Raw genomic sequence first — 21,289 nt, 5'->3', positions numbered from 1 at the left:
AGAATTCAAATGGAGGTTGGCAGCTCAAAATGCAGTTAATTTCAGCAATTGGGTGTGGTCAAAACTACTGCTGCAATGTCTCCAATACATTGACAATAGACCATGTATGCAAACAATCTCAAGAGGGACCAGAAATATGTTGCTTGCATTCACAAACTCTGAAGTCTGAGAATCCATAAAGGTACTAACCAAATATGACCCCCAAGTTAAGGACTTGTTGGGTAGGAGTAAATCATTAATCTCAAAAATGTGTGTCTGCATTGTATCATGCCTTTTATTTACCTCTGAAAACCCATGCCCACTCTAGCAATCAATGTGAGCTCCAATATGAACATTTTAACATAATGGGGCTATGAGGGACCTGATGTAATAAGTGAACTTCAAACTTGTGTCTCTTGTTTACAATTCCTAGATGCCGCCATTGTAGCAGCGCTCTCACCCCCAATCGCCGCCAATTCAGCAGCGCTCCAGAAGCACCTTCTGTTCCCTAACCCAAACCCGTTTAGGTATGTAATGTACACGCACAAGTCACAACTCTGGCACAAGATTTCTTACAACCGCCCCCCCACAAACCTCCCTCTATTAATTACGCTTCTGTGGGTTGCATAATTCTGAATGTTTCATTCATGTAATGCATTATGATGTGGTTCGTAATTCCCGCTTCAAATTGCCAGTAAATTGTGGTCCTATGACAAGACCTTCTTGTTTTTATAAATCACTCGTGCTGCCTATATTATAGTTTCACTCCATCAACTGTATGTTTTTTAATGTTTAACTATCATGTATTAGAACAAATTGACCCACAATTATAAGATCTTTGTGATACCTTCTGACTAGATCCACGTCTAAGGTTTCTGCCGGTTGTGTGCACGACTCATGCGGGCTCAACACGAACGATTACGATTCGCATATTTATAATTGGCATGTCCTTTCTAAATTTCTAGCGGCTCACTTCCTTTTATTCTTATTGCGTCCCTACATTGTAATGTGCACACCGGTCATTCTCCGCTGACACCTTAACCTTAAATATGCTCATTCTACATGTTCGTGGCATCTAAATGATCCTATTCACATCTTCCCCACCATGGTTCTTATTTGCCGTTATTGCTCGCATCAGCACTGTACGCTTTTGGCCTAATTAGCCACCTTGATGGGTCACAAGCATATCCCTAATCCACTATACCACGTACCCTATCACTTCCAGTACCGCTCCTTAACTATGCAACTCACTACCACTCACCGTTCTTCAATCCACACCTTCCTGAGTTTAAAACAACGTTGTCTTTTAACTTCTTGACATCTAAGCATATATACCCTAATTGCCTCCTTGTTGTATTTTCCTTCCACACTTTTCCTTCAGGCTAATGGGCTCTACCTAACAGGCACCTTATGTCCTGATGATGATCCGCTCATTCTCTCCACGGTTCGAAACGCCGTCGACACCTTGATACACCTTATACAAAAAACTGCTATTTATTTCTTTGTAAAGGTGTTTTTTGCGATTTGTTCCTCACAATTCTGTGTATACTCATGTGTAACAAACCAATTAGCATTGCCTGGGCCTCCTGTTGTTCACCGCTCTCTCTTGTACCGCATGACTAAGTAGGACACAGGCTTGTGTCCCACTTTATGTACTGTGTGTACTAATTGTTTTTTAAACTTGTTTAAAAGTAAATATTAGACTTCTGCCCGGCTGGGCAAGTCAAGCCAATATAGTAACGACTGAATCTATATTCATTTCGCTCTCAAAAATTCTTCCTTCTAGGGACCATTGTTGTCTAGAATAATTAACTCCCAAGGTCCCTGGTCCATTACCTTTGGGTTCCCTTGTTGTTTAAAAGATATAATTTGTTTACATGGGAGCATAGCTACTAGTAAAGAGGGAATCATGTTTGCATATTCTACATGTGCATGAAATATTATCAAACTATGGAAACAAGTAAAAATGTTCTCGGGAGCATTATAGGGGCAGAGGAATCAGGCACAGTGAATGTGTGTTATTTGAAATGTGTAGTAAAGCCACCTTTTTTTGTGTCATCACCCCAGATTTTTGCCCTAATTGCCTTGCTTACATTGGAACTGTATGCATGTTACCCCTGCTAACTAAGAGAAGGGTGTCTGTGATCCCTGTTTAAACATGGCTAAATTGGCTTACTCCTAATTGGCATATTTACCTTGCCTGTAATGGTGTAGAAAGTGCAAAAGCCTGGAAGTTAAATGTCACTTGTGGACAGTAGAGCCTATTGTGCCATCCACTACAGTGGCAGTGCAAGCATGGCTACACGTAACTCTGTGTAGCCTGACTGCTGCAGTGTAAAACCTGCAGAGAACTGTGTAAATAACTCTTTATGACGTATAGAACCTTCCTTGTATATATCGGTAAGTCACATCTATGTATGCCTTATGGCCCACAAGGAAGAGTGCATGGTATTTACAAGCAGGACATAGTCCCAAAAAACTATTTTCACTGTGGCAGATCAAGCTGTTCTAGGTATAAGAAGAGAGTACAGATTAAAATAATACTACTGCTAACTCAGGAAAGGGACTAGCTAGAAAAATAATTAAATGATGAAGTCGGAATTTTAATAAATATTGAAGTAAAGTAACTTTTTAAAAGTTATCTTTTTCCTGCCTGATGCTCCCATGTGGTAATTTGCATTAGCTTTCCAGCTTCGTCCAGCCTGTGATCAGCCAAGAATAGATGCGAACAAGGTGTGGAATGCCTCCCAAGAGCAAACAACAGGCTGACCTGAATTGGCAGAGTTGACTCCTTAGAACTCCACAAAGTTGGGCCTGTGGGCATCCTGTGACACCAAACTGTCAAATCCAGCTTGAAAGGTCTGCTGAGCCACATGTAACACTTGGGGGACACTTGAAAGGGAGAGAACGAGATGCCAAGAAAATTCATGCGGAACCCGAGTATGGATGTTGAAGGACCTGGCTTTTGCCCAACCAGACTTCTGTGCCTGCCTCGAACTATAATTTTGAGTTAGATGTGAAAGGAAACTGGGGGTTCCCCTATGACACTCCCACATATAGACCTCAGAGCCCAGGCTGGTGTGGCTAAAGACTTTTGCCATTTTGCAAACAGCACTGACACATGACAATTTGGACCTGTTTTGCATAAGACAAGTAGGAACTATTGAAAAAGCAGGTAGGGTTGCCTTCCCAAAACGTTTACCCCATTGGCTCCGGAGGGTTAAGAAATCACCTTCACCCACTAGCTGGTTCTGGGCATAAATGGGTCACCTTCAGGCAGACACTTTAGATGACTTTCTTGACCTGTGTAAAATCAGAAGAGGACTAGGCCTGGTGTCTGATAGAAGTCCTGAAGGACTGGTACTGTTTTCCCTTATAATAGACTATGATTGGGCAGGCTTCCCCTCAGTCCCTTTCAATTTGACGAAGTTCCTGGCTCAACCCAGCCTTTCTTCTTGAGCCTATAAGGTTCAAATGCCATACACCACTCCTTCCAATCACCAGGCCTAACTCACTGTTCCGAAAGCTGCTTTAACATCTCATTAAGGTCAAGCACTCTCTAGCTAGATACTGAAGAACTAATGCAAATTAGCGTCCAGGAGTTTTAGGCAGGAAAAAGCTCATGTTCTAAAAGGCATGTTTTCTAAATATACATTAAAATGTATCTTCATTAATGATTTGGACTTTGTTAGATCTGACATCATTGGCGTGGGTTTTCCCTGTATTTTTGCCTTTACCTCCTGTTATTTTGCTGTGTGTTAGACTTCGTTTTGCTGATCTAGAAGCTTTGGGCACTTTGCCACTGCTGTTCAGTGTCAAAGTGCAAGTGTTTCTTTTGTCAATAGTTGTTATGGGTTTGTGATTCCATGATTAGCATATTTGATTTACTAGTCAGTCCCTAGTACAGTGCACTATGTGTGCCCAGGGCATGTAAATCAAATGCTGCAAGTTGGCCTGCAGCACTAAGTGGGCCACCCTGTAAATGTAACTCAGGCCTGCCATTGTATTGGGACCAACGGGGATGATGTTCTTTGGTGCAGGACATTCCAGGGTTGCCAAATAATTGCACTACAAGAGACATGGGATACCGGTGAAGGCTTTCAATTGGATGGTTATACCTCATATGCTAAGCGTGCAGTCCCGTCCATGTCAGGACATGCAAGGGGAGGTCTTCTTTTGTTGGTTTCTCTTGACCTAGCCTATAAAGAAAGTCGTTTAGAGTGTAATTCCCCCGATATTTTGGCAATAGAGTTGACTTTTAAGGATCACTGCCCTTTATTAATAATACATTTTTATAAATATTTTACTAGATCATTTGCCAATGAACATTTAGATGCCTTGGAAGATTTTGTTAAAACATATAAAAAATACATACTTATTTCGAGATCTTATTCTTGGGTGATTTTAACACACACATGTGCAGGTTGAACTGTATTATGAACAAATCCTCTAGGGATTGTTTAGCCTTAAATATACACTTTGAACACACAGAGTCAGGTACACTTTTAGAGGGGTCTCTTGTTGCAAATAATTTGTACTGTCTAGAGCAAACGGGGTGAATACTCCCATACCCACCTTTACTGGAATGGGATGTCTCAGCATCATTGATTTTATAATGATCTCTGCATCTCTAGCTCCTGTGGGCCGCAGTTTGAGTGTTTCTTGGAGCACTCATAGTGATTATAATCCCCTCACACTTGTTATTATATTCATCTGCATTTTATAAGGTAGAGAGTAGGGGTGTCACAAATTCAGACATCTGTACTAAGGACCAGTCACGCAGATTAAAATGGACAAAAGTGGTACCGGAACAGTTTTTAGATAAGTTGTATGCAGAGTGCATAGCTGAGGTTTCAGTATGTATGGACAGCACTGGGGTGGATTGTGAGGTATTAGATGCGTTTGGAATACTGACCAATAAGATAACAAGCAACTTAACTATTCCACGCCGGGGTAACGGTTTTACACTAAAGAGATGCTTTGATGGCACCTGCTCTAGCACACATAAGAAGTTAGTATTGTCTGTCAAACAAAAACCTAGAAATGAGAGTGAAATCAGGGCATGTAGGGCAGTATATAAGAAGGCCATCCAGGAGAGAAAGAAAGCTATCAGGGAAAGGGCCTGGGAGGAGCTTGGGCAAGCAAGTATATGTTCGGATAGCAAAATGTCTAGGTGGTGGTGAACAGCCCGTTTTTTTCTGACACTGGAAATGCCAACACAGATTGTACAGTAGCCCCCGAATGGTGGGTAGAGTTTTTTGGGAGAATGTATAGTGACAGTGAGTTGGAGAGGTTGGAGCAACAGCAGGAGCTTACCCTTCCACTAGAATCACTTCATTGTAATGCTGCTGAGGTCCAGGCAGCTATTCTTGCCACAGCGGGGGGAAAGGCCCCAGGCCCGGATGGGGTACCAGCTGATCTGTATACGGCAGATCCCACGGCATGGGCTGTAATACTGGTGCGGGTTTTTAATACTGCTAGTACTTGTGGTTTTCCCCCATCATGGGCAACGGCTATTATCATCCCAATTTTAAAAAAGGATGCTTGTTACGGACCTATCTCACTTTTGGACTCTGCTGCCAAAATTATGGGAAAGGTAATTCTGATGCGGCTTTCATCATGGTTAGAAAAGTTTAATGTTATTAGCGACCTGCAGTATGGGTTCAGACAAGGGAGAGGCACACTAGACCAATGTATAAATTTGAGCCTGGTGCTCGGGAAGTATACCATAGCAAAGAAGAGCATTTATGGATCTAATGTCCGTTTTTGACTAAGTAAATCGTTCAAAACTGTGGCAGATACTGGGGGATTTGGGCATGGAACCGAGTCTGGTATCCTTTTTACACTATGCCCACAACAACACAACAGTGGCAGTAAGATTTAAGGATGACGGTAGTCTAACGGACCCCTGGGAGGTCAAGCGGGGGGTACGCCAAGGGTGCATTACAGCACCCCTACTATTTACATTTTACATAAATAAACTGGAAATCTACTTATAGACAGTACTCAAGATATCCCAAAAGCCGGTTCCAAGTGGGTGCCAGCATTACTGTATGCAGATGATGCTGTCTTTTGTGCTAGGACCGCAATAGGTCTCCAAATCTTTTAAATGTTTTTATTGATTTTATGGAATCATTAGATCTAGCTACTAATTTTGCAAAGTCACATACAATGACAATGGGCAGCAAGAAGGCCACCGGCACAAAGTTTCCTGCAAGGAATTGGAACTGTCACAAGTGTATACTTTTCCGTATTTGGGGGTGTTATTTGACGATAAAGGGTCCTGGGCTGTACAAAGGCAAGAGCAGTTGGGGCTGTATGGGATTTTGCCAAAAGATTCGGATCGAAACCAATACCTGCCATACTGAAGATTTATAAAGAGAAATGAATTTCTATGGCGACATATGGGTGTGATGCATGGGGTTATAAGGATGTGAGCGACATCCAGGGGGTAGAGAATAAATTCGCGGGTGGCCCTCTAGCTCTCCCTTCTAGTACCCCAATCTTTATTTTACATGAGGAACTCAGCCTGGGCTACATTCCAGACTGTATTGCTGCTGCCCCTCTGATGTGTTGAATAAGGATCTGGTCAAGTTTTGCTCCCACCTAGAATCAGCTAGTCATCAGGGATTGTATTGCCCTTGACGGGTACTCCAAATCCTGTGGTTAAAATACATAGGGAGCAATTGACGTTGCTGGGTTGCCCGGATATGTATAGTAAACCAACATTGTAGGGACCGGCAGTGATCAAGGAGATTAAAACACAGTTTCTAGGCAGGGGGCAGGTGATCAGGGAGGGCCTTGAATTAGCCAAGCCTATGGTAAGAAGATATGCAATTCTTACTCGACCCCAAAACTACAGCCCTATCTATCACTAGTAACAAACATACAACATTGTTTTGTTTTAACAAGATTCCGTCTGAATCAGGTACCCTGGTTCTTAGCCTTTTCAAAGGGTTTCTCGCAGCCAAGTACTTTAAAAGTTTTTGGAACAGGACACTTTGCATTTTATCTTTTTTGGGGAATTATATATCTCCCTTCGTAAGAAATGTATAATACCGCTATTGAGAGAGGCAAACTTTGTTCCAGTAAGGCATGCTTTGCTATTTTTACAAATGCTACCCTCCCCTGTAAAGTGCTTTGGGGTCGTAAGGTTTTTGCTATGAGCAATGAGATTGAGGAAGAAGATGTCCCTGTAGTAGCTGAAAAATAAGCCTCTTAAAATGTGTCTATAATATTACATATTTTTTAAGCACCTCTTTTACTTTATCATGGGGATATTTGTCAAGCACCTTTTACCATGATATTTTATTTGTTGAAAGTTCTTAAATGTATTGATGGTTGGATGATATTATTTAATGCGTCCTATTTTAACGGGATCCAGGTGATTAACTAATGTATATGTAATATGTGTATGATGAGAACCCTTCTAATGGATTTGTATATTATCTTTTCTTTTTTAAATAGTTTGTCTATTGAAATGTGTGTACATGTTTGAACAGTGAGGTTTTATAGCTCTCATCAGCCGAATAAAGAATTTTGACTCAACTCGACTGTCTTGCTTTGGAGTGACAGGGGCTCGGGATGTGCAGTGGCTCCAGAGAGTCTGGATGAGTCAGGGCTGGGCTGAATAGACCTGGGCTGCATTTAGAGTAGGGGGAGGAGATTTCCTTTTACCTGAATTGGCCTTGTCTGCCTTCCACAATGCTGTCTCCACCTCCTGCCAGGAAGCTGCACCAGAGAGGCCAGAACTGGTTTTGACTGAGCACAGGGCTTCTCTGCCACCAGAGAACACAGGATTTTGCTATATAAATATTAGGGCCCTGACCCCAGCACTTTAGATCACTTCTAGGAATCAAGAGGAACCTTTGCCAAGAAGAGGAGCTGAAGAAACTGAGGAGGAATACTGCCTCTGTGCTGTTTGCTGTCAGGGGTTGGCCTGCAGTGGTTACTTTCTGCCAAGGAAAGTGAAAAGGACTTTGCTGTTTGCTGTGTACCCTGCTTGAGGAAGATCTCCAAGGACTTGAAACTGAGCCCGTCTCCTGTTCTGAAGTCTCAGGGACACAAAGACTTCACCACCAGCTCCCCTGAACTTCCTTGCTGGGAGGTCTGACCTGCTAAGAGGTTCCTGTTGTTATTTTGGACCCCTGGAGGCGGTTTGCCGCTGAGAGGAAGAAGCGTGAAGCATCCGCACCTGTTTCTGATGCATCACCAAAGAAATCGTTGCAGCGCCTGCCCACAGCTCAAGAAATCACTGCACGCTGCATCGAGTGCACCCATCTCGAAGAACGAGATCACAGCACCAATTCCGACGCAAGCCCTGCTATGCAGCGGCAACAACCCATGCATCGTCCTGGATCGTCGCATTGTATCGAGGTGCCAGGTCTGTCGCATCATTGGGGGAAGCAGTAAGAAACTGACGCATCACCTCCCCACGCAGTAAGAAACTGGTGCATCACCTCCTCTCAGGTAATAAACCTACGCATCACCTCCCCTGCGCAGCTGTAAGGAACCGACGCATCACCTCCACTGGAGCAAGGAACCGACGCATCACATTCCTGAGGGTAAGGAACTGACGCATCACCTTCCCTGCGACCCTTTTTGTTTGTGTGCACGATGCATCCAAGGTACTTTGTGTGAAAAGTGTCATCTGCAATTTTCTTTGAACTGAACTATTTCTTCCATTTGAAAGTCATATTTTTATTACTGTATTGTGGATTTTTGTTGTTTTGGTCTTGTTGGTTTAGATAAAGATTACTTATTTTTCAAAACTGATGTGGTGTCCATTTGTAGTCTTTTTCATATGTGTTCACAAATGCTATACACACTGCCTCTGAGATAAGCCTGTCTGCTAGTGCCAAGCTACCAAGGGGGTGATCAGGGGTTATTTTAGAAGTTTAAAACCCTTACCCTGACTAGGAAGAAGGGTCCCTACTTGGACAAAGGTGCAAACCCTTGCCAACTAGAGATCCCCATTTCTAACAGACTTATATTAAATAACATGCTAATTTTACTTCGAGGTAACTTATTAAAATCTGAATTTCACTCTTGTCAAAAAGGGCTATTTTGACAAGTAAGACAGTAGGGTTTTTGGCTGCTGCAGTCAGCTACTCTTTGTAGCCCTGAAGGCTTATTTATAAGGCCCTCTTTGTGGATGGCACAACAGGCACTACAACCCATAGGTAGCACTTAACTTCCAGGCCATAAGTAAAACTTTCTATATCATATTCTACAGGCAAGGTAAATACGTTAATCAGGGATACAAACCCTACCTTTTTAAAAGGAGAGCAGAGGTATGTTACTGTTGTTTAGCAGGGGTAACAGTACACAGAATTCTAAGTCCAGCAAAAATAGTGTCTAGAAAAAGCCAAAATATCTCGGGTATCCATGGGAAGAAGCAAGGTTTCCTGCAGAAACAGTAGGATTTTTAAAATACATCCAAATGAAATGTAAACTTTCAGTTTTGGCTACAAGTCCCGGAGCTCTGCAGCAATAGGTCAGGCCTTCTCCTCAGAAATTGATTTCCCATGTCAACATTTTTTGGTTCAAATCCCAATCTCGAGTTTAACTATGACTCATCGGCAAAGTCTCCCTCATGTGAATATTGTTGTCATTGGCATTAAAGCGGACTCTTCTTTGGGCGCCTATTCTATGACAGTGGTCAAGGTGCAGTGGCTATAACATTAGCTGGTCCACAGAGGAGCTACCTACTTTCCCTTCTAAACACTCCATGGCACATCAGGTGATTATTCCCAGTTCCTGACCTAGTTCTCTATTGCCTTACCTTAGCAACATTTCTGAAAGTGCTGCTGATATCACCCACTTAAATTTATGGAAAAGTGATTGCTTCTTGATATTGCTAGGCCAGCATCAATCATTGAGGCTCCCTTGACAACCATCATGTGATCTTGGATAGGAGAGGTAGGCTGACATCATTCTGTCAGACTTTTCAGCATCTCTTGACACCGTCTCTCACATCTCACTCGAATCTCATCTATTAAAGTTGGGGGCAATGAAATGGACAATATCTTGCTTGTATTTTCCTCAATGGAAGTCTTGTGGCTGCCATTTTGTAAAACGTACGTAGAATACAGAGAGTTCTTCAGTGGTCTTCACAGTGTGACACAAATGTTGTCCTTCCTTAGAACTTGCTTATCCGTTCTTTACAATTTACCTGTCATTCTTACATCAGTGGCAGAGAACATCATTAAACTGGATGCTGAAACCCCCATCCAAACCAAGTATTGGAACTGTCTCTGTGCAGTAGCTCATTGGATGAGCTTGAACAGCTTAACACTCATCCCAGTCCTGGTGACTGGTGGCCCTTATGACCTTTGGTCTAAGTAATGGTGGCTGATTAATATTGGCTCCAACTCAGAAGTGTAACGTTTTATGAAATTACAAATTAAATGTTGTTTCTGCTTTCCCATTGAAAGCCCAAAATAAATAGCTCTCTTCAGTATAAATAACTCTGTTTGCAATGTCTTGTGAAGTTGCAATGCAGGCAGCTGCATGCAAATTGGATTATGACGGCAATGTGTTTGGGCCTGCCTACGTACCTTTAAGTAAACCCACAAGTTATCCAAAAGTCAGAGGCAGGCCTTATTTTCAGGAACAACAGCTGCACTCAAAAATCCAATCACCAAGCCAAAATACATTGGCGACTACCACTTAAAGCAAGATTTTCAAGGCAATTTGTTTCACCACTGGGTGCAGCCTAATCTTTCCTCTGTTATACTTCTGAAGATACAGGTCTCATTGAGTTCTCCACTTATCTTCTGCCTGCTGTGGGGCTCATGTCTTTCCTTGTGTTGCTGCTAAGATTCAGACATCCTTACTTATCAAACTTATTCAAATAAATCTCCTTACCTTTGTAAAGCAGCTGCAACCATGCATTTTTCCTGGCAATATTGCTCTACAGTTTACCAAGTTCTGTCACTTTTAATGATAATCTTACACCTGGGTATCATCAGTCTCCTGGTTGCATCTGTATAACATAAGTCCTGCTGAAATTCAAACCAGCTGTTTGCAGCATGTTTCAAAAATATCTGAGGTGTATGTCCAGTAAGTATTTACATCTACTGATTATAATTAAGTCTCCCCGTTTTTCGTTATTACTGATTTTTATGGATCAATACAGACAGAAAACTATTTATTTTCCAATCTGTATTAATTGTTCAATGTGGATATAAAAGAAATTACAATGTTGGTTGAGTGATTATCAATTTTGTCAATCATGGCGGCCAGGCCGATAGGTGTCTGGAATGATAAGTAAATAAGCTAAAAAAAGATAGAAATTTTAGGAATGAGGTTGTAACAGCTGCAAATGTGAACATGCACAATACTAAAATCTGTTTTCATACAAGGCTATTGGTTTATTGTCTATGGGTGTTCGTATCATTGAATGTTGTAACGTATTCAAGTACAAGTGTACTTTTTGCGGTTTAATAAATGCAGAAATATACTAGCGTCAGCTTAATTTTTTCACAAAACGCAAAATAAATATGGATAATTACAGATACACTGAGCAAACAATAAATATGGATAAATACAGATGGAAAAGTCAAGGAAATTAATACCATAAAACCGGGAGCCCTAATTATAATATTTGCTGCAGTCAGCAAGTTGGATCCCTGCACTAGTGAATGGCTTCCTCAGTACCCCTTCCAAGAGTGGCAAATGCTCCAGTCCTAAAAACCACAAAATGTGAAGTGTGGAAATTCAGTCTACTTGAACAATTAGAATTGTGAGATACCCTAATAGTGTGCTTACCACTCTTTGTGAGCTTCAGCAACCAACATCAAACATGGTCTGCCCCAATTTGTTGGGAACTGCTGCATTATCACTGATCCTTTTCACCCCAACGTCATGCCAATCCATCATGGACATAACAACTGATGCTAAAAGCTAATATCATGAATATGCAGTTGTTTGCAAAGAGAGAAGAACCTATCCGAAAGTAGAATAAATCAAATGTATATTATAACAAAGCTATAAAATAAGAGTAGTATCTTAATTTCAACATTTCCCTGCTTATGCATGTACTGCTTGTCAGCGGTACAAGACTTCTACGCAATAGAGAGCAACAGCCAGAATTTGTTCAATCATTAAATTTAAATTATGGTACCTATTCTGGGTATGCAATAAATTTGACAAAATCGGTGATATGTGTCCTGCATGTTGACCCTCCCATCCTTCCCAGGGATTGTCAGGTGACAATAGCTAAGGACAGGTTCAAGTATTTAGGGCTGTACATCACTAAAGATCCTAAACTATTCTATACTACCAAATTGTTGCCGCCGCTACAGCGGCTAAGACACAATGTGGAACATTGAAAAGCGCTGTCGCTCTCCTTACTGGGTAGAGCGACGCTATTCAAGATGATGTCATTACCATGTTTTTTATACATCCTTCATAAATCGCTGGACGTAGTCCCAGTGACTTACTTCAAAGCTGTGGAGAATGTGCAGAGAGCACTGCTCTGGGTTAATAAGCCACCACGAATATAATTTCCAAAATTGGTGCAAAGCTGGTATGACGGGGGAATCGGGTTGCCCAATATAAAAAAAAACTACTGTGTGGTTCAATTAGCTTCTATCAATCATTGTATTTATCGCCCTCACAACGATCCAGGATATTTTATTTATTTATTATTTTTTTATATATTTGTGTTTTATAGAGCGCGAACGTGACCCATTAGGGTATGAGAGTGCTTTACAGGATTCGCAAGATGTATACAAGAGACTTTGAGGGGGGTGGTTGATAAATTCGGGGTAAACACAAAAATACTTGGCCCGAAGCACTCTGCTTTACAGAATTCGCAAATTGTATACAAGAGAATTAGAGGGGGGGGGGGGTCGGTGCATTTGGGATAAGCACAGGAAAATAAATTTTACGAGAAAACAGAAGGTCCCAGAACCCAGGGTGGGGTGTCCGGAGGTGCCGGATAGATGGCAACAGGATAGACCAGATGAGAGGTAGTAGTCGGAAGTAAATGGCAGCGGGACAAGGTCGCTGAGGTGATTTCAAGTCAATATTCAGGAAAGGAATTTGCCCATTTGGAAGCTTTTGGCATCCTTTTTACAGTGTGCCAGAGATGGAGTTCTTCTAATGGCGGGCAGGAGTGAGTTCCAAATTCTTGGTGCGGCCCCAGAAAAGGCCCGATTGTGATGGAAAGGTGGCTTTTGCCAGAGAGTAATTACACGCGAGCATTATATTCCAACCCAAAGTAACTAGGGTTGACAGGGCCTACATATCACGCGGTACAGGTGTGGCATATGGCACAGAAAAGCATGGGATGTGCAAAGACAATAACCCTGGCCACCTCACTGTGGGATTCAGAACAGCTGGGATCCATCTGGAGATCGAAAGGCTTTGATAAATGGGACACTATAGGGAGATCGCGGGTGGGAGATCTCTGGAAAAAAGGTGAAGTGGTGACTTTTGAGATATTACAACGAGAGTTTGAGCTAGCAGAGAACGAGAGGTTCAGGTATCGGTAGGCATGGCATGCGTTGAAAGCAGTAGTGCCTGGAAATGTGTCACCTCCGGAGGCCTCGCCCTTTGAGGATCGGCTCCTGGATGGGTATATGCAGCGCGAGGCAATTTTGCTGACCTATTTCAAGCTGATTAACAATTACCCTGATCAACTTTCACAGCTCCCTGCAAAGTGGGAACAAGATCTTAGGGAATTGGAAGAGGAGGAATGGCGGGAGGCATTAGCATCACCCAGAGAGGTGGCGATATCGTCAAAACTGAAGTTAGTATGATTGAAAGTGCTGCATAGAATATACTTTACAAGACCCACATTAGTCAAGATGGTATACAGAGAGGACCCTAGTTGAAGATGGAACTGTGGTCATGAGGGTATGTCCTTGCACATACGATGGGATTGTTCGTTTATAGGTGGGTACTGGGGGGCCGTCATCAAGTGCATGGGGGATGTATTGGGAGTACACTTGGAACCAAAGCCTAAATGGTGTCTACTAAATGTATGGGAGCCAACAGACCTAGAAACTAAAGAGAGATTGTGGGTGGCACTGGGGAGAATGGTAGCTAAAAGGAACATTGTGAGGAAGTGGGGGTCACATGATGTACCAACACTGAGGGAATGGAAGGAAGATATGGATCGGTGTATGTTTTGTGAGAAAACAGTGTATGTATTCAGGGGGTGAACGAGAAAATGGATGCAAATATGAAGTAAATGGAATTCTTATAGGGGAGAATTAAGTAAATCACCCAAATTACCGACGCAAACCTCCCTAGAGGACTTGGAGGTGTAAAGGACGGAAACTACCAATGTATGCTAGATACTATTTACCGCAAGTGAATCAATTGTGCAATATTGATGCTGAAAGAAAAGTGAATACTGCATTACTTGTGAATTAAATTAAAGGTGACATATTTTAGAATGTCTAAAACACTCCATCTTATTATCATGCATTTGTTCTAAAACAACCACCTCCCATGCCAAATGTATTGAAAATACTGGTTCACACTCAAAAATCCCCTCTGTATCCTAATGTAGCATACAAATAATATGTTATTGAACCACTCTTACGCTTGGATACCAACTGCAGTAGTTCAAATTGTTGAGCTGTCTTAGAGAGAGGTCAAAATAATGGTGTGAGCTGTGACTGAGCTTAAACAAAGTCCAGACAAACTGACTCCTAAAACTGGTTTCTGCAAGGATTCGCTGGCTTACCCTTGGTTCTTTGGCTTAGGAAACAAGACTCGCCTACGAGAAATGCATGTGGTACATGCACAACAGCTAACCAAAATAACAACACATTAAGAAAATAAAGAGTGTAAAATACCACATAGTGAAGAAATCATGAACCTTTGGGTAAAAACAAGTTTTGATCTGTCCTTCATTCTACAGATTTAACAATGAAGATACAATGTGTTATTTCAAATAAAACATACACACCAATCACCATCATTATTTTGTATGCTCGCTGGTTCCCTCCAAATTGGACTACTCAAAAGTAATTTACACTGGCTCACAATAATTAACAAAACATCTTCAAAAACTACAAAACCATGGAGTTAGATTTGTTTTCCGATTATACACATCTTCAGATATAAGTGAGTTGCAGTTGATTCTTGCATATACAATTATTTGAATTAAATTCACTGTGGCAGCATGAGTATACAGGTTCTTATTAATTCAGAAGAATATACCTATTTAATCACAATGTCAAATTACCAGTACTTTACAGACATTAGATATATACAGAAAGAGCCCACTAGGGACTTGCACGCTTTTCAGGCAAGATATCATCAGAAACGTCCTACCATTTAAAGGCAATTTTACTAGGTCTCTCTGAGTAAGTTTGTTGTTAGGTAAAAAAGAACTAAACAAGCAAATCAGATTTGAGTCTCAAAGTTTCTCATCCTGAGACTGAGTGTAACTCTATTTTTCAAGTAATTCATTATTGCAGCTTCAAAGTGTTATTTTTACTGTCAAAGTCCACATGAGGTCCATTAAAGACAATTCCATTATTTACATAAGATATGTAATAGTAAACGAATCCTTACCCGTTGATGTCTCTGAACATTCCGATGTAGTCTCCTCAGCTGTTTCTTCTTCATCATTTTCATCCGTGTCTCCAGACTCATCGCTGTCCTCCACCCATTTCCCTGGAATCAGTCCTGCTGAGTCATACGAGTTACATAGTGGTCCCACAATGTGCGTTATAAAGGATTCCTGAAGTTTGGCTAACTGAGGAGCTGAGCGGTCCATGAAGGGACTTATTGGTAAGCCAAGGCTTGATTCCTCATCACCCTGGAGATCAGAAATATCATAACAAAATGTTAGCTGTTACCTTGTTATAACATGTTTTTCTTGTTTGTAGGTATTTATTTAGGCTATGGTGTCATTTCGAAATGCAGTAAGCTGAAGGTATGATTCATACCATGAATGAATGCAATTTTGAGTGAATAACTTTAAGAATGCTCAATTGCCAAATATGCACTGCAGACAGATAAATCTGCCCTTTGGCTACACATCTAACATTTCAGTGAGACAACAAAGTTTTGTGCCATGCCTGAATTTCAAGTGATCCTCCTAAATTTCAAGGTCTCTTTGTAGGGCGAGCAACCAAATCAAAATCCCCAGCTCAAAAATATGGTAGAGGAGAGAGTCATGGAAACAAATTAACAATACCCACTTGTTACATATTAACTGGCCCGCCATTTAGCAAATGCTACAGCAATGGCGGCTCGAAGGACACATCACTGCAGAATACGCTCAGGTAAGCCCATCAGGGTTTTAGCTTAAATTGAGGGGTTATTCATTCCAGTGCTGTTCTGTTCACTTATTTTATACTGAGTACTGTTAACTTGTTTTGCGCTTGGTGGAAGTTTTACACTGTAGATGCTACCAATCTTAGGTCATCACACCCACCCAGATGATTATGGACTTGGGACTAATCCTCCTCTCACACCTGTTTCCCAGTGTCTCTTGTCTGACTACATCGTTCCAGGGTGGTGTGGTGTTCTTCACAGTATATTTAGCATACTGTACAGGTTATGTTTGTGTAATGCTAATCTTTGTGTGCCACTTTGACTGTGTTAGAATGTACAGCACCTGGAATGTGATTATACAATGAAAAGGAACTTGGAAGTCAGTGCTTGGTGGTCCTCTGGGCCCTTTCAGATGTTTATTCTGTTACTTGTAATAAGCCTATTTTAAAATTTCATCTATCTCGTGTCCTGGAAAGTGTTTTCTCTACAAAGTATGGGATACAAATTATTTTCTCCACATTCCAGTTACCAACTTTGGCTGGCAATTTTTGTTGTCTCTTCACAAAGGTACTGTTACTCAGAGCCCAGGGGATCATTTTAAGAATTGTTTAGTTCATGAATTTCTCATTGAGCACATTTTAATGTGAGCACATTAGCATTGTGGTGAATGGCACAGTTGGACATTATTCAACATTACAGTCAGCTAAGCTATGGAGTATGTTATTCTAGTGGTGGTGAGCTCTTAGATGAATAGAGAAATTTTACAACATTTGGAAAAATTATATACTTTTTAATGAAACTCTGTTGGACAATATTCATTTTTCAGCTGTTGCCACACAACAGTTACGAAGCACATTTTTCAAATATTGGAAGACCGCAGGCGCATGGAAGAGTTTTGAGCTACACTCAATTCTACTTATAATTCTTTAACAGCATTGTTCAGGCATGGGAATTCTCCATATTTCTCTTTCTACCACCAATGTTACGTACCATGTATCTCCAGAAAGTTTCCAGCATTGCTATCCTCAAGCTGTCTACGGGAATCTGTGTTCTTTTCAAGCATCTTCCTTAGTGCAGGAGAGCTTTCGCAATGTGACGTATGTGCAGAACTAGACTAACCAGTGACAGTCACGGAAGATGTACAGTGGCCATATTAAGTTGGGAAGAATCTTTTTGGAAACAATTTGCTTCTACTCAGCTTGTCTATTCAATTCAGTGACGCACACACTGTAATAAATTCAGCAACATATTTTCTTGTTCTAGACCATTACAACATTTAGTCAGTGACAGGCACACTTTGTTTTACAAAAACGTGTTGCTTCAGAGATACGCACACTTGTATTGTATGTTCTTTGTTGTGCATCCACAATGAATACAATTTTGACTGCGTTTCTCAGTTTAAAAACACAAAAGAATAAGAAAACAAATGAATAATACAGATGAAAATTGGAGAACAGCTTATGCCTATTCCAAAGGTTCTTATTCCTTATTTATTATTTTATATGTTGATTGCATAATTATTTTTTTTAGCTTTTTTTTCATTTCCCTGGTCCCTTGTGAAGTTCATTGTTTCATGGCAGTTATGCAAGCAGTTAGTCCTCCAAGTCCAGGTGAACCTCCAGTGAAATGGAGATTGTGGTTTAGATTGTTTAATGCATATTTAGGGTCCACTGATGGTGTGAAATATAAAGCAGATAGGAAATAAAGTCTTATGTATTATTATCTTGCATTTGAAGGTCAAATGTGTTTGATCATTTACCGTAATATACAGGTGTGGACAGTGAAGATATTGATTAGATTCAATTGGCTGTTAAGCAATTAAGTCTGTATTTTGAAAGAAAAGTCAATTTAGTTGTTCATGGAAACACATTTTTTCCGAGAGTGCAAAATCACAATTAATCAATTGACTCTTATGTAACAGGGTTAAAAATACTAGCCAGTTATTGTGAGTTTGAAAGTTTCACATCTCAATTAATTGGTGATCCAATAGTTTGTAGATGTCCTTCTAAAAATATACAGCAAAAACTATTGTCCTAGAAAGAATCCTTCATTGGATGAGGCTATTGATTTAGCTAAAAGTATAGAGAGTTCGGAATTGGATGCTAAACTACTAGAAACAGAAAATCCTCATATATCATTTGTGAGTAGTAATTCTGAGTAGTAATTCTCAAAACAACGTTGTGTGACCTGTTTATGTTGGGAGAAACAAAAATTGTACAGATAGCAAAAGGAAAGAGGAGAAGAATATGAATGCAGGGCAAGATCAATTCAAAGTGTCTTGTTACAGATGTGGGTCTTCTTCTCATGTGCCTAATTTAAAAAAGTATCCTGCAGTTGGTCAAGAACGCTGGAGATGTAAAAAGATGGGGCATTTTGGTAAGGTATGCAGGGGTGGTAGGTGTGTTTTGGTTAGATATGTACATGATCATATTGAAAATGAAGAATCTGATGACGTTCAAAGGAAAGTGGAAGAATTAGCTTTATCTATAGATTGTGTAGATATCAACAGTGTGCAAAAAGAAAAGAAATATGGTGATCCTCTGGTTCCAGTGAGTAATGACAATCATCCCATTTCTCTTCTTATTGATTTAGGTGCAAGAATAACTATTATAGCAATTGATAAGTACAAATAGTCCTGAATGCATGAAAAAATTGCTACATCCAGAAGATGTAGTGACTGCATTTGAACGCAGCAGAATAGATCTCGAGGGGTATTTTTGGAGTGATATTTCATCCCAAAATAAAACTATTCATGGCAAAATTTATGTGGCACGTAAAGGTATAAATGTTTTTGGATGGTGGCATGAGGCTGAATTTAGAATGATAGTTAAACCCGGAAACAAGAATCCTGTATCAATTGTGAACTCTGGTTGTGATCACACTTATTGGAAGCAAATGTTTCCATTTTTGTAAAAAAATGGGTTGCACTAAAAAAAAGTCATACACCATTAAAGTAAAGGAGGGAGCAATTCCGGTAAAACATACAATTTGCAATGTACCAGCATTAGAAATGAATTGTCTCAAATGTTAAAAAATATGGAAGAAGAAGGGATAATTGAAAGAGTTGATGCTACAGTTGAGCAGCAGTTTGGCTAGATCTCCTCGCACATTAGATCAAGATAGAAACTGCTCGCTTGACTTTTGTTGTACGTTTTTAAAAACAACTTGAATTGTGTTTGTGCTTTTCAAAATTGAAATCGATTGATTCACTCACCCGCGCGCTCTCTCCCGGGCCAGCTGCTGCTGGCTGTCACACCCTCTCATCAGCCTATCAGCGCAAAAGGGGGCGGAGCCAAGGCTGCCACCGGCTATTTCACGCCGGTCGCAGTGCGGGAGCGCCGAAGGCGTGCCAAAGGCAAGCCCGTCTGTGCCCATCCGCGCCCTTCCGGGACCTGGGGCCTGTCATCATGCACAGGGAATTAGCTATACTTCTGGTGAGCTACTGGCACTCCAAACAGCCTCTGCCAACCACACACTAAGTCCCCTCACACACTCCAGCATCCTTGAGCAGGGAATCATGGAACTCAGGACTACCTTCCCTGAAATGTGTGGGACTAACATAACTGGCCCAGCCACAACTCAACACGGCCAGGACCATAACGCCCACAAGATCTCAGTCATATATCTTAATACTCGCTCACTGGTTAAACCCCAGTTGGACATTTTTCTGTTGCTTAAATGTGAGCAGCCTGACCTTCTCCTGCTCTCTGAAACCTGGCTGTCTCAAGAGTCATCTCCTGATATTCTTGCGGCATTACCCTTGGATTACCACATCACCCAGGCCAATCGTCCCCAGGGGAAAGTGGGTGGAGGACTTGCTATAATCACTCGCCATGACTTTCACTGCAAGACTCTTACCCCGCTTGACTTACCCCTGGTGGAAAACCTGGTGAAGAAATTTAAGTTAGAATCTGGCGCTACGCCATTAGTATGCGTCCTGCTTTAGAGGCCTCCTCAAGGCATGCCCCACTTTCCCTATTCCTTGGGCGAACAGATAGCCCACTTGGTAACGAACTATGGGAGGGTTTTACTGATCTGCGACTTCAACTACTGGGCCAATGACACCCAAATCGGTGGAGCTAACCGAGCTACTCACCAAACTAAACCTTACCCAACATATATCCATGGCCACTCATATCAAAGGACACATTCTCGACCAGGTCAGGACCATGAACGTCACTCTGTCTCCTGTTTCAGTTTCACCCTGCACCTGGTCTGACCACCATCTAATCCATTTTTCTATCCTAAACAACGCCATGAATAAAATCCCCAGCCCAGCTAGTTTCACTCGAAGAAACTGAAACAAGATTGACAAATCATCATTTCTTGACTCCCTCATAAACTCAGCTCCCCTGGGCAATCCCCTACTTGACCTATCCGACGTTCAGCTCACTAACTGGTTATTGGCCGCCAGTGATAAGTTTGCTCCCCTCAGGAAGATCCACGCGCCCCGCCGACACGATGCTCAAAAATGGTTTTCAAGTGAATTAAAACGTCTACAATTAGCTCTTAGGCAACTGGAAAGAAATTGGTGTAGCAATTACAAACCTGAAGACAAACAGTCCTATCTAAATTTGTTGAAAACCTATAAAAAATAAATTTCAGCGGCCAAAGCGGCCTATTTTTCCACAAACATTTTGTCTACAACCAACCGCTCTAAGGAGATCTTTCACACTGTAGATGAGCTCTCCAATCCTGAAAGAACCTTGTGTAGGCCCCCACCTTCTCAAACCTTTTGCAATGCCTTAAATCTCTTCTTCATTGATAAAATTAAGAAATTCAAGTCCAGCATCCCTGCCAGTCAAAACCTGTCTCTTACTACCCCTCACATCACCAACAACAGCTCTTTCTCGCATTTTCCCATACTAGTTGATCGCACCTTTTTCAACCTTCTTTCCAAAGTCATATCCAAATCACCCACTGACTGTTGCCCTCCTAGCATTTAGAAGGAAATCTTCACTGTACTTCCTGGCCCTGCTTTAAATCTTTTAAATGAATCCCTACTCCAAGGTTCCGTCCCCGCAACCTTTAAAGAGGCCATCGTCGTCCCCCTTTTGAAGAA

General features: G+C 41.3%; 1 protein-coding gene across 3 annotated transcripts in view; it reads right to left on the bottom strand.

The window, feature by feature from the left end:
• PDE3A (phosphodiesterase 3A) overlaps positions 1-21,289 on the bottom strand; it is a 1,085,163-nt gene that overhangs the window by 11,104 nt on the left and 1,052,770 nt on the right. For all 3 annotated transcript variants that reach the window (XM_085652713.1, XM_085652714.1, XM_085652715.1), the window contains one exon: positions 15,520-15,766. In XM_085652713.1, coding sequence (XP_085508839.1) covers positions 15,520-15,766 — 247 coding nt within the window. The remainder of the gene's footprint in view (positions 1-15,519; positions 15,767-21,289) is intronic.

The sequence above is a fragment of the Triturus cristatus genome, chromosome 4_1 (genome assembly GCF_964204655.1).
Source record: "Triturus cristatus chromosome 4_1, aTriCri1.1, whole genome shotgun sequence".
Lineage (NCBI taxonomy): Eukaryota > Metazoa > Chordata > Amphibia > Caudata > Salamandridae > Triturus > Triturus cristatus.
The sequence above is the reverse complement of the archived record's forward strand: the minus strand, read 5'-3'. Positions and strand labels throughout refer to the sequence as shown.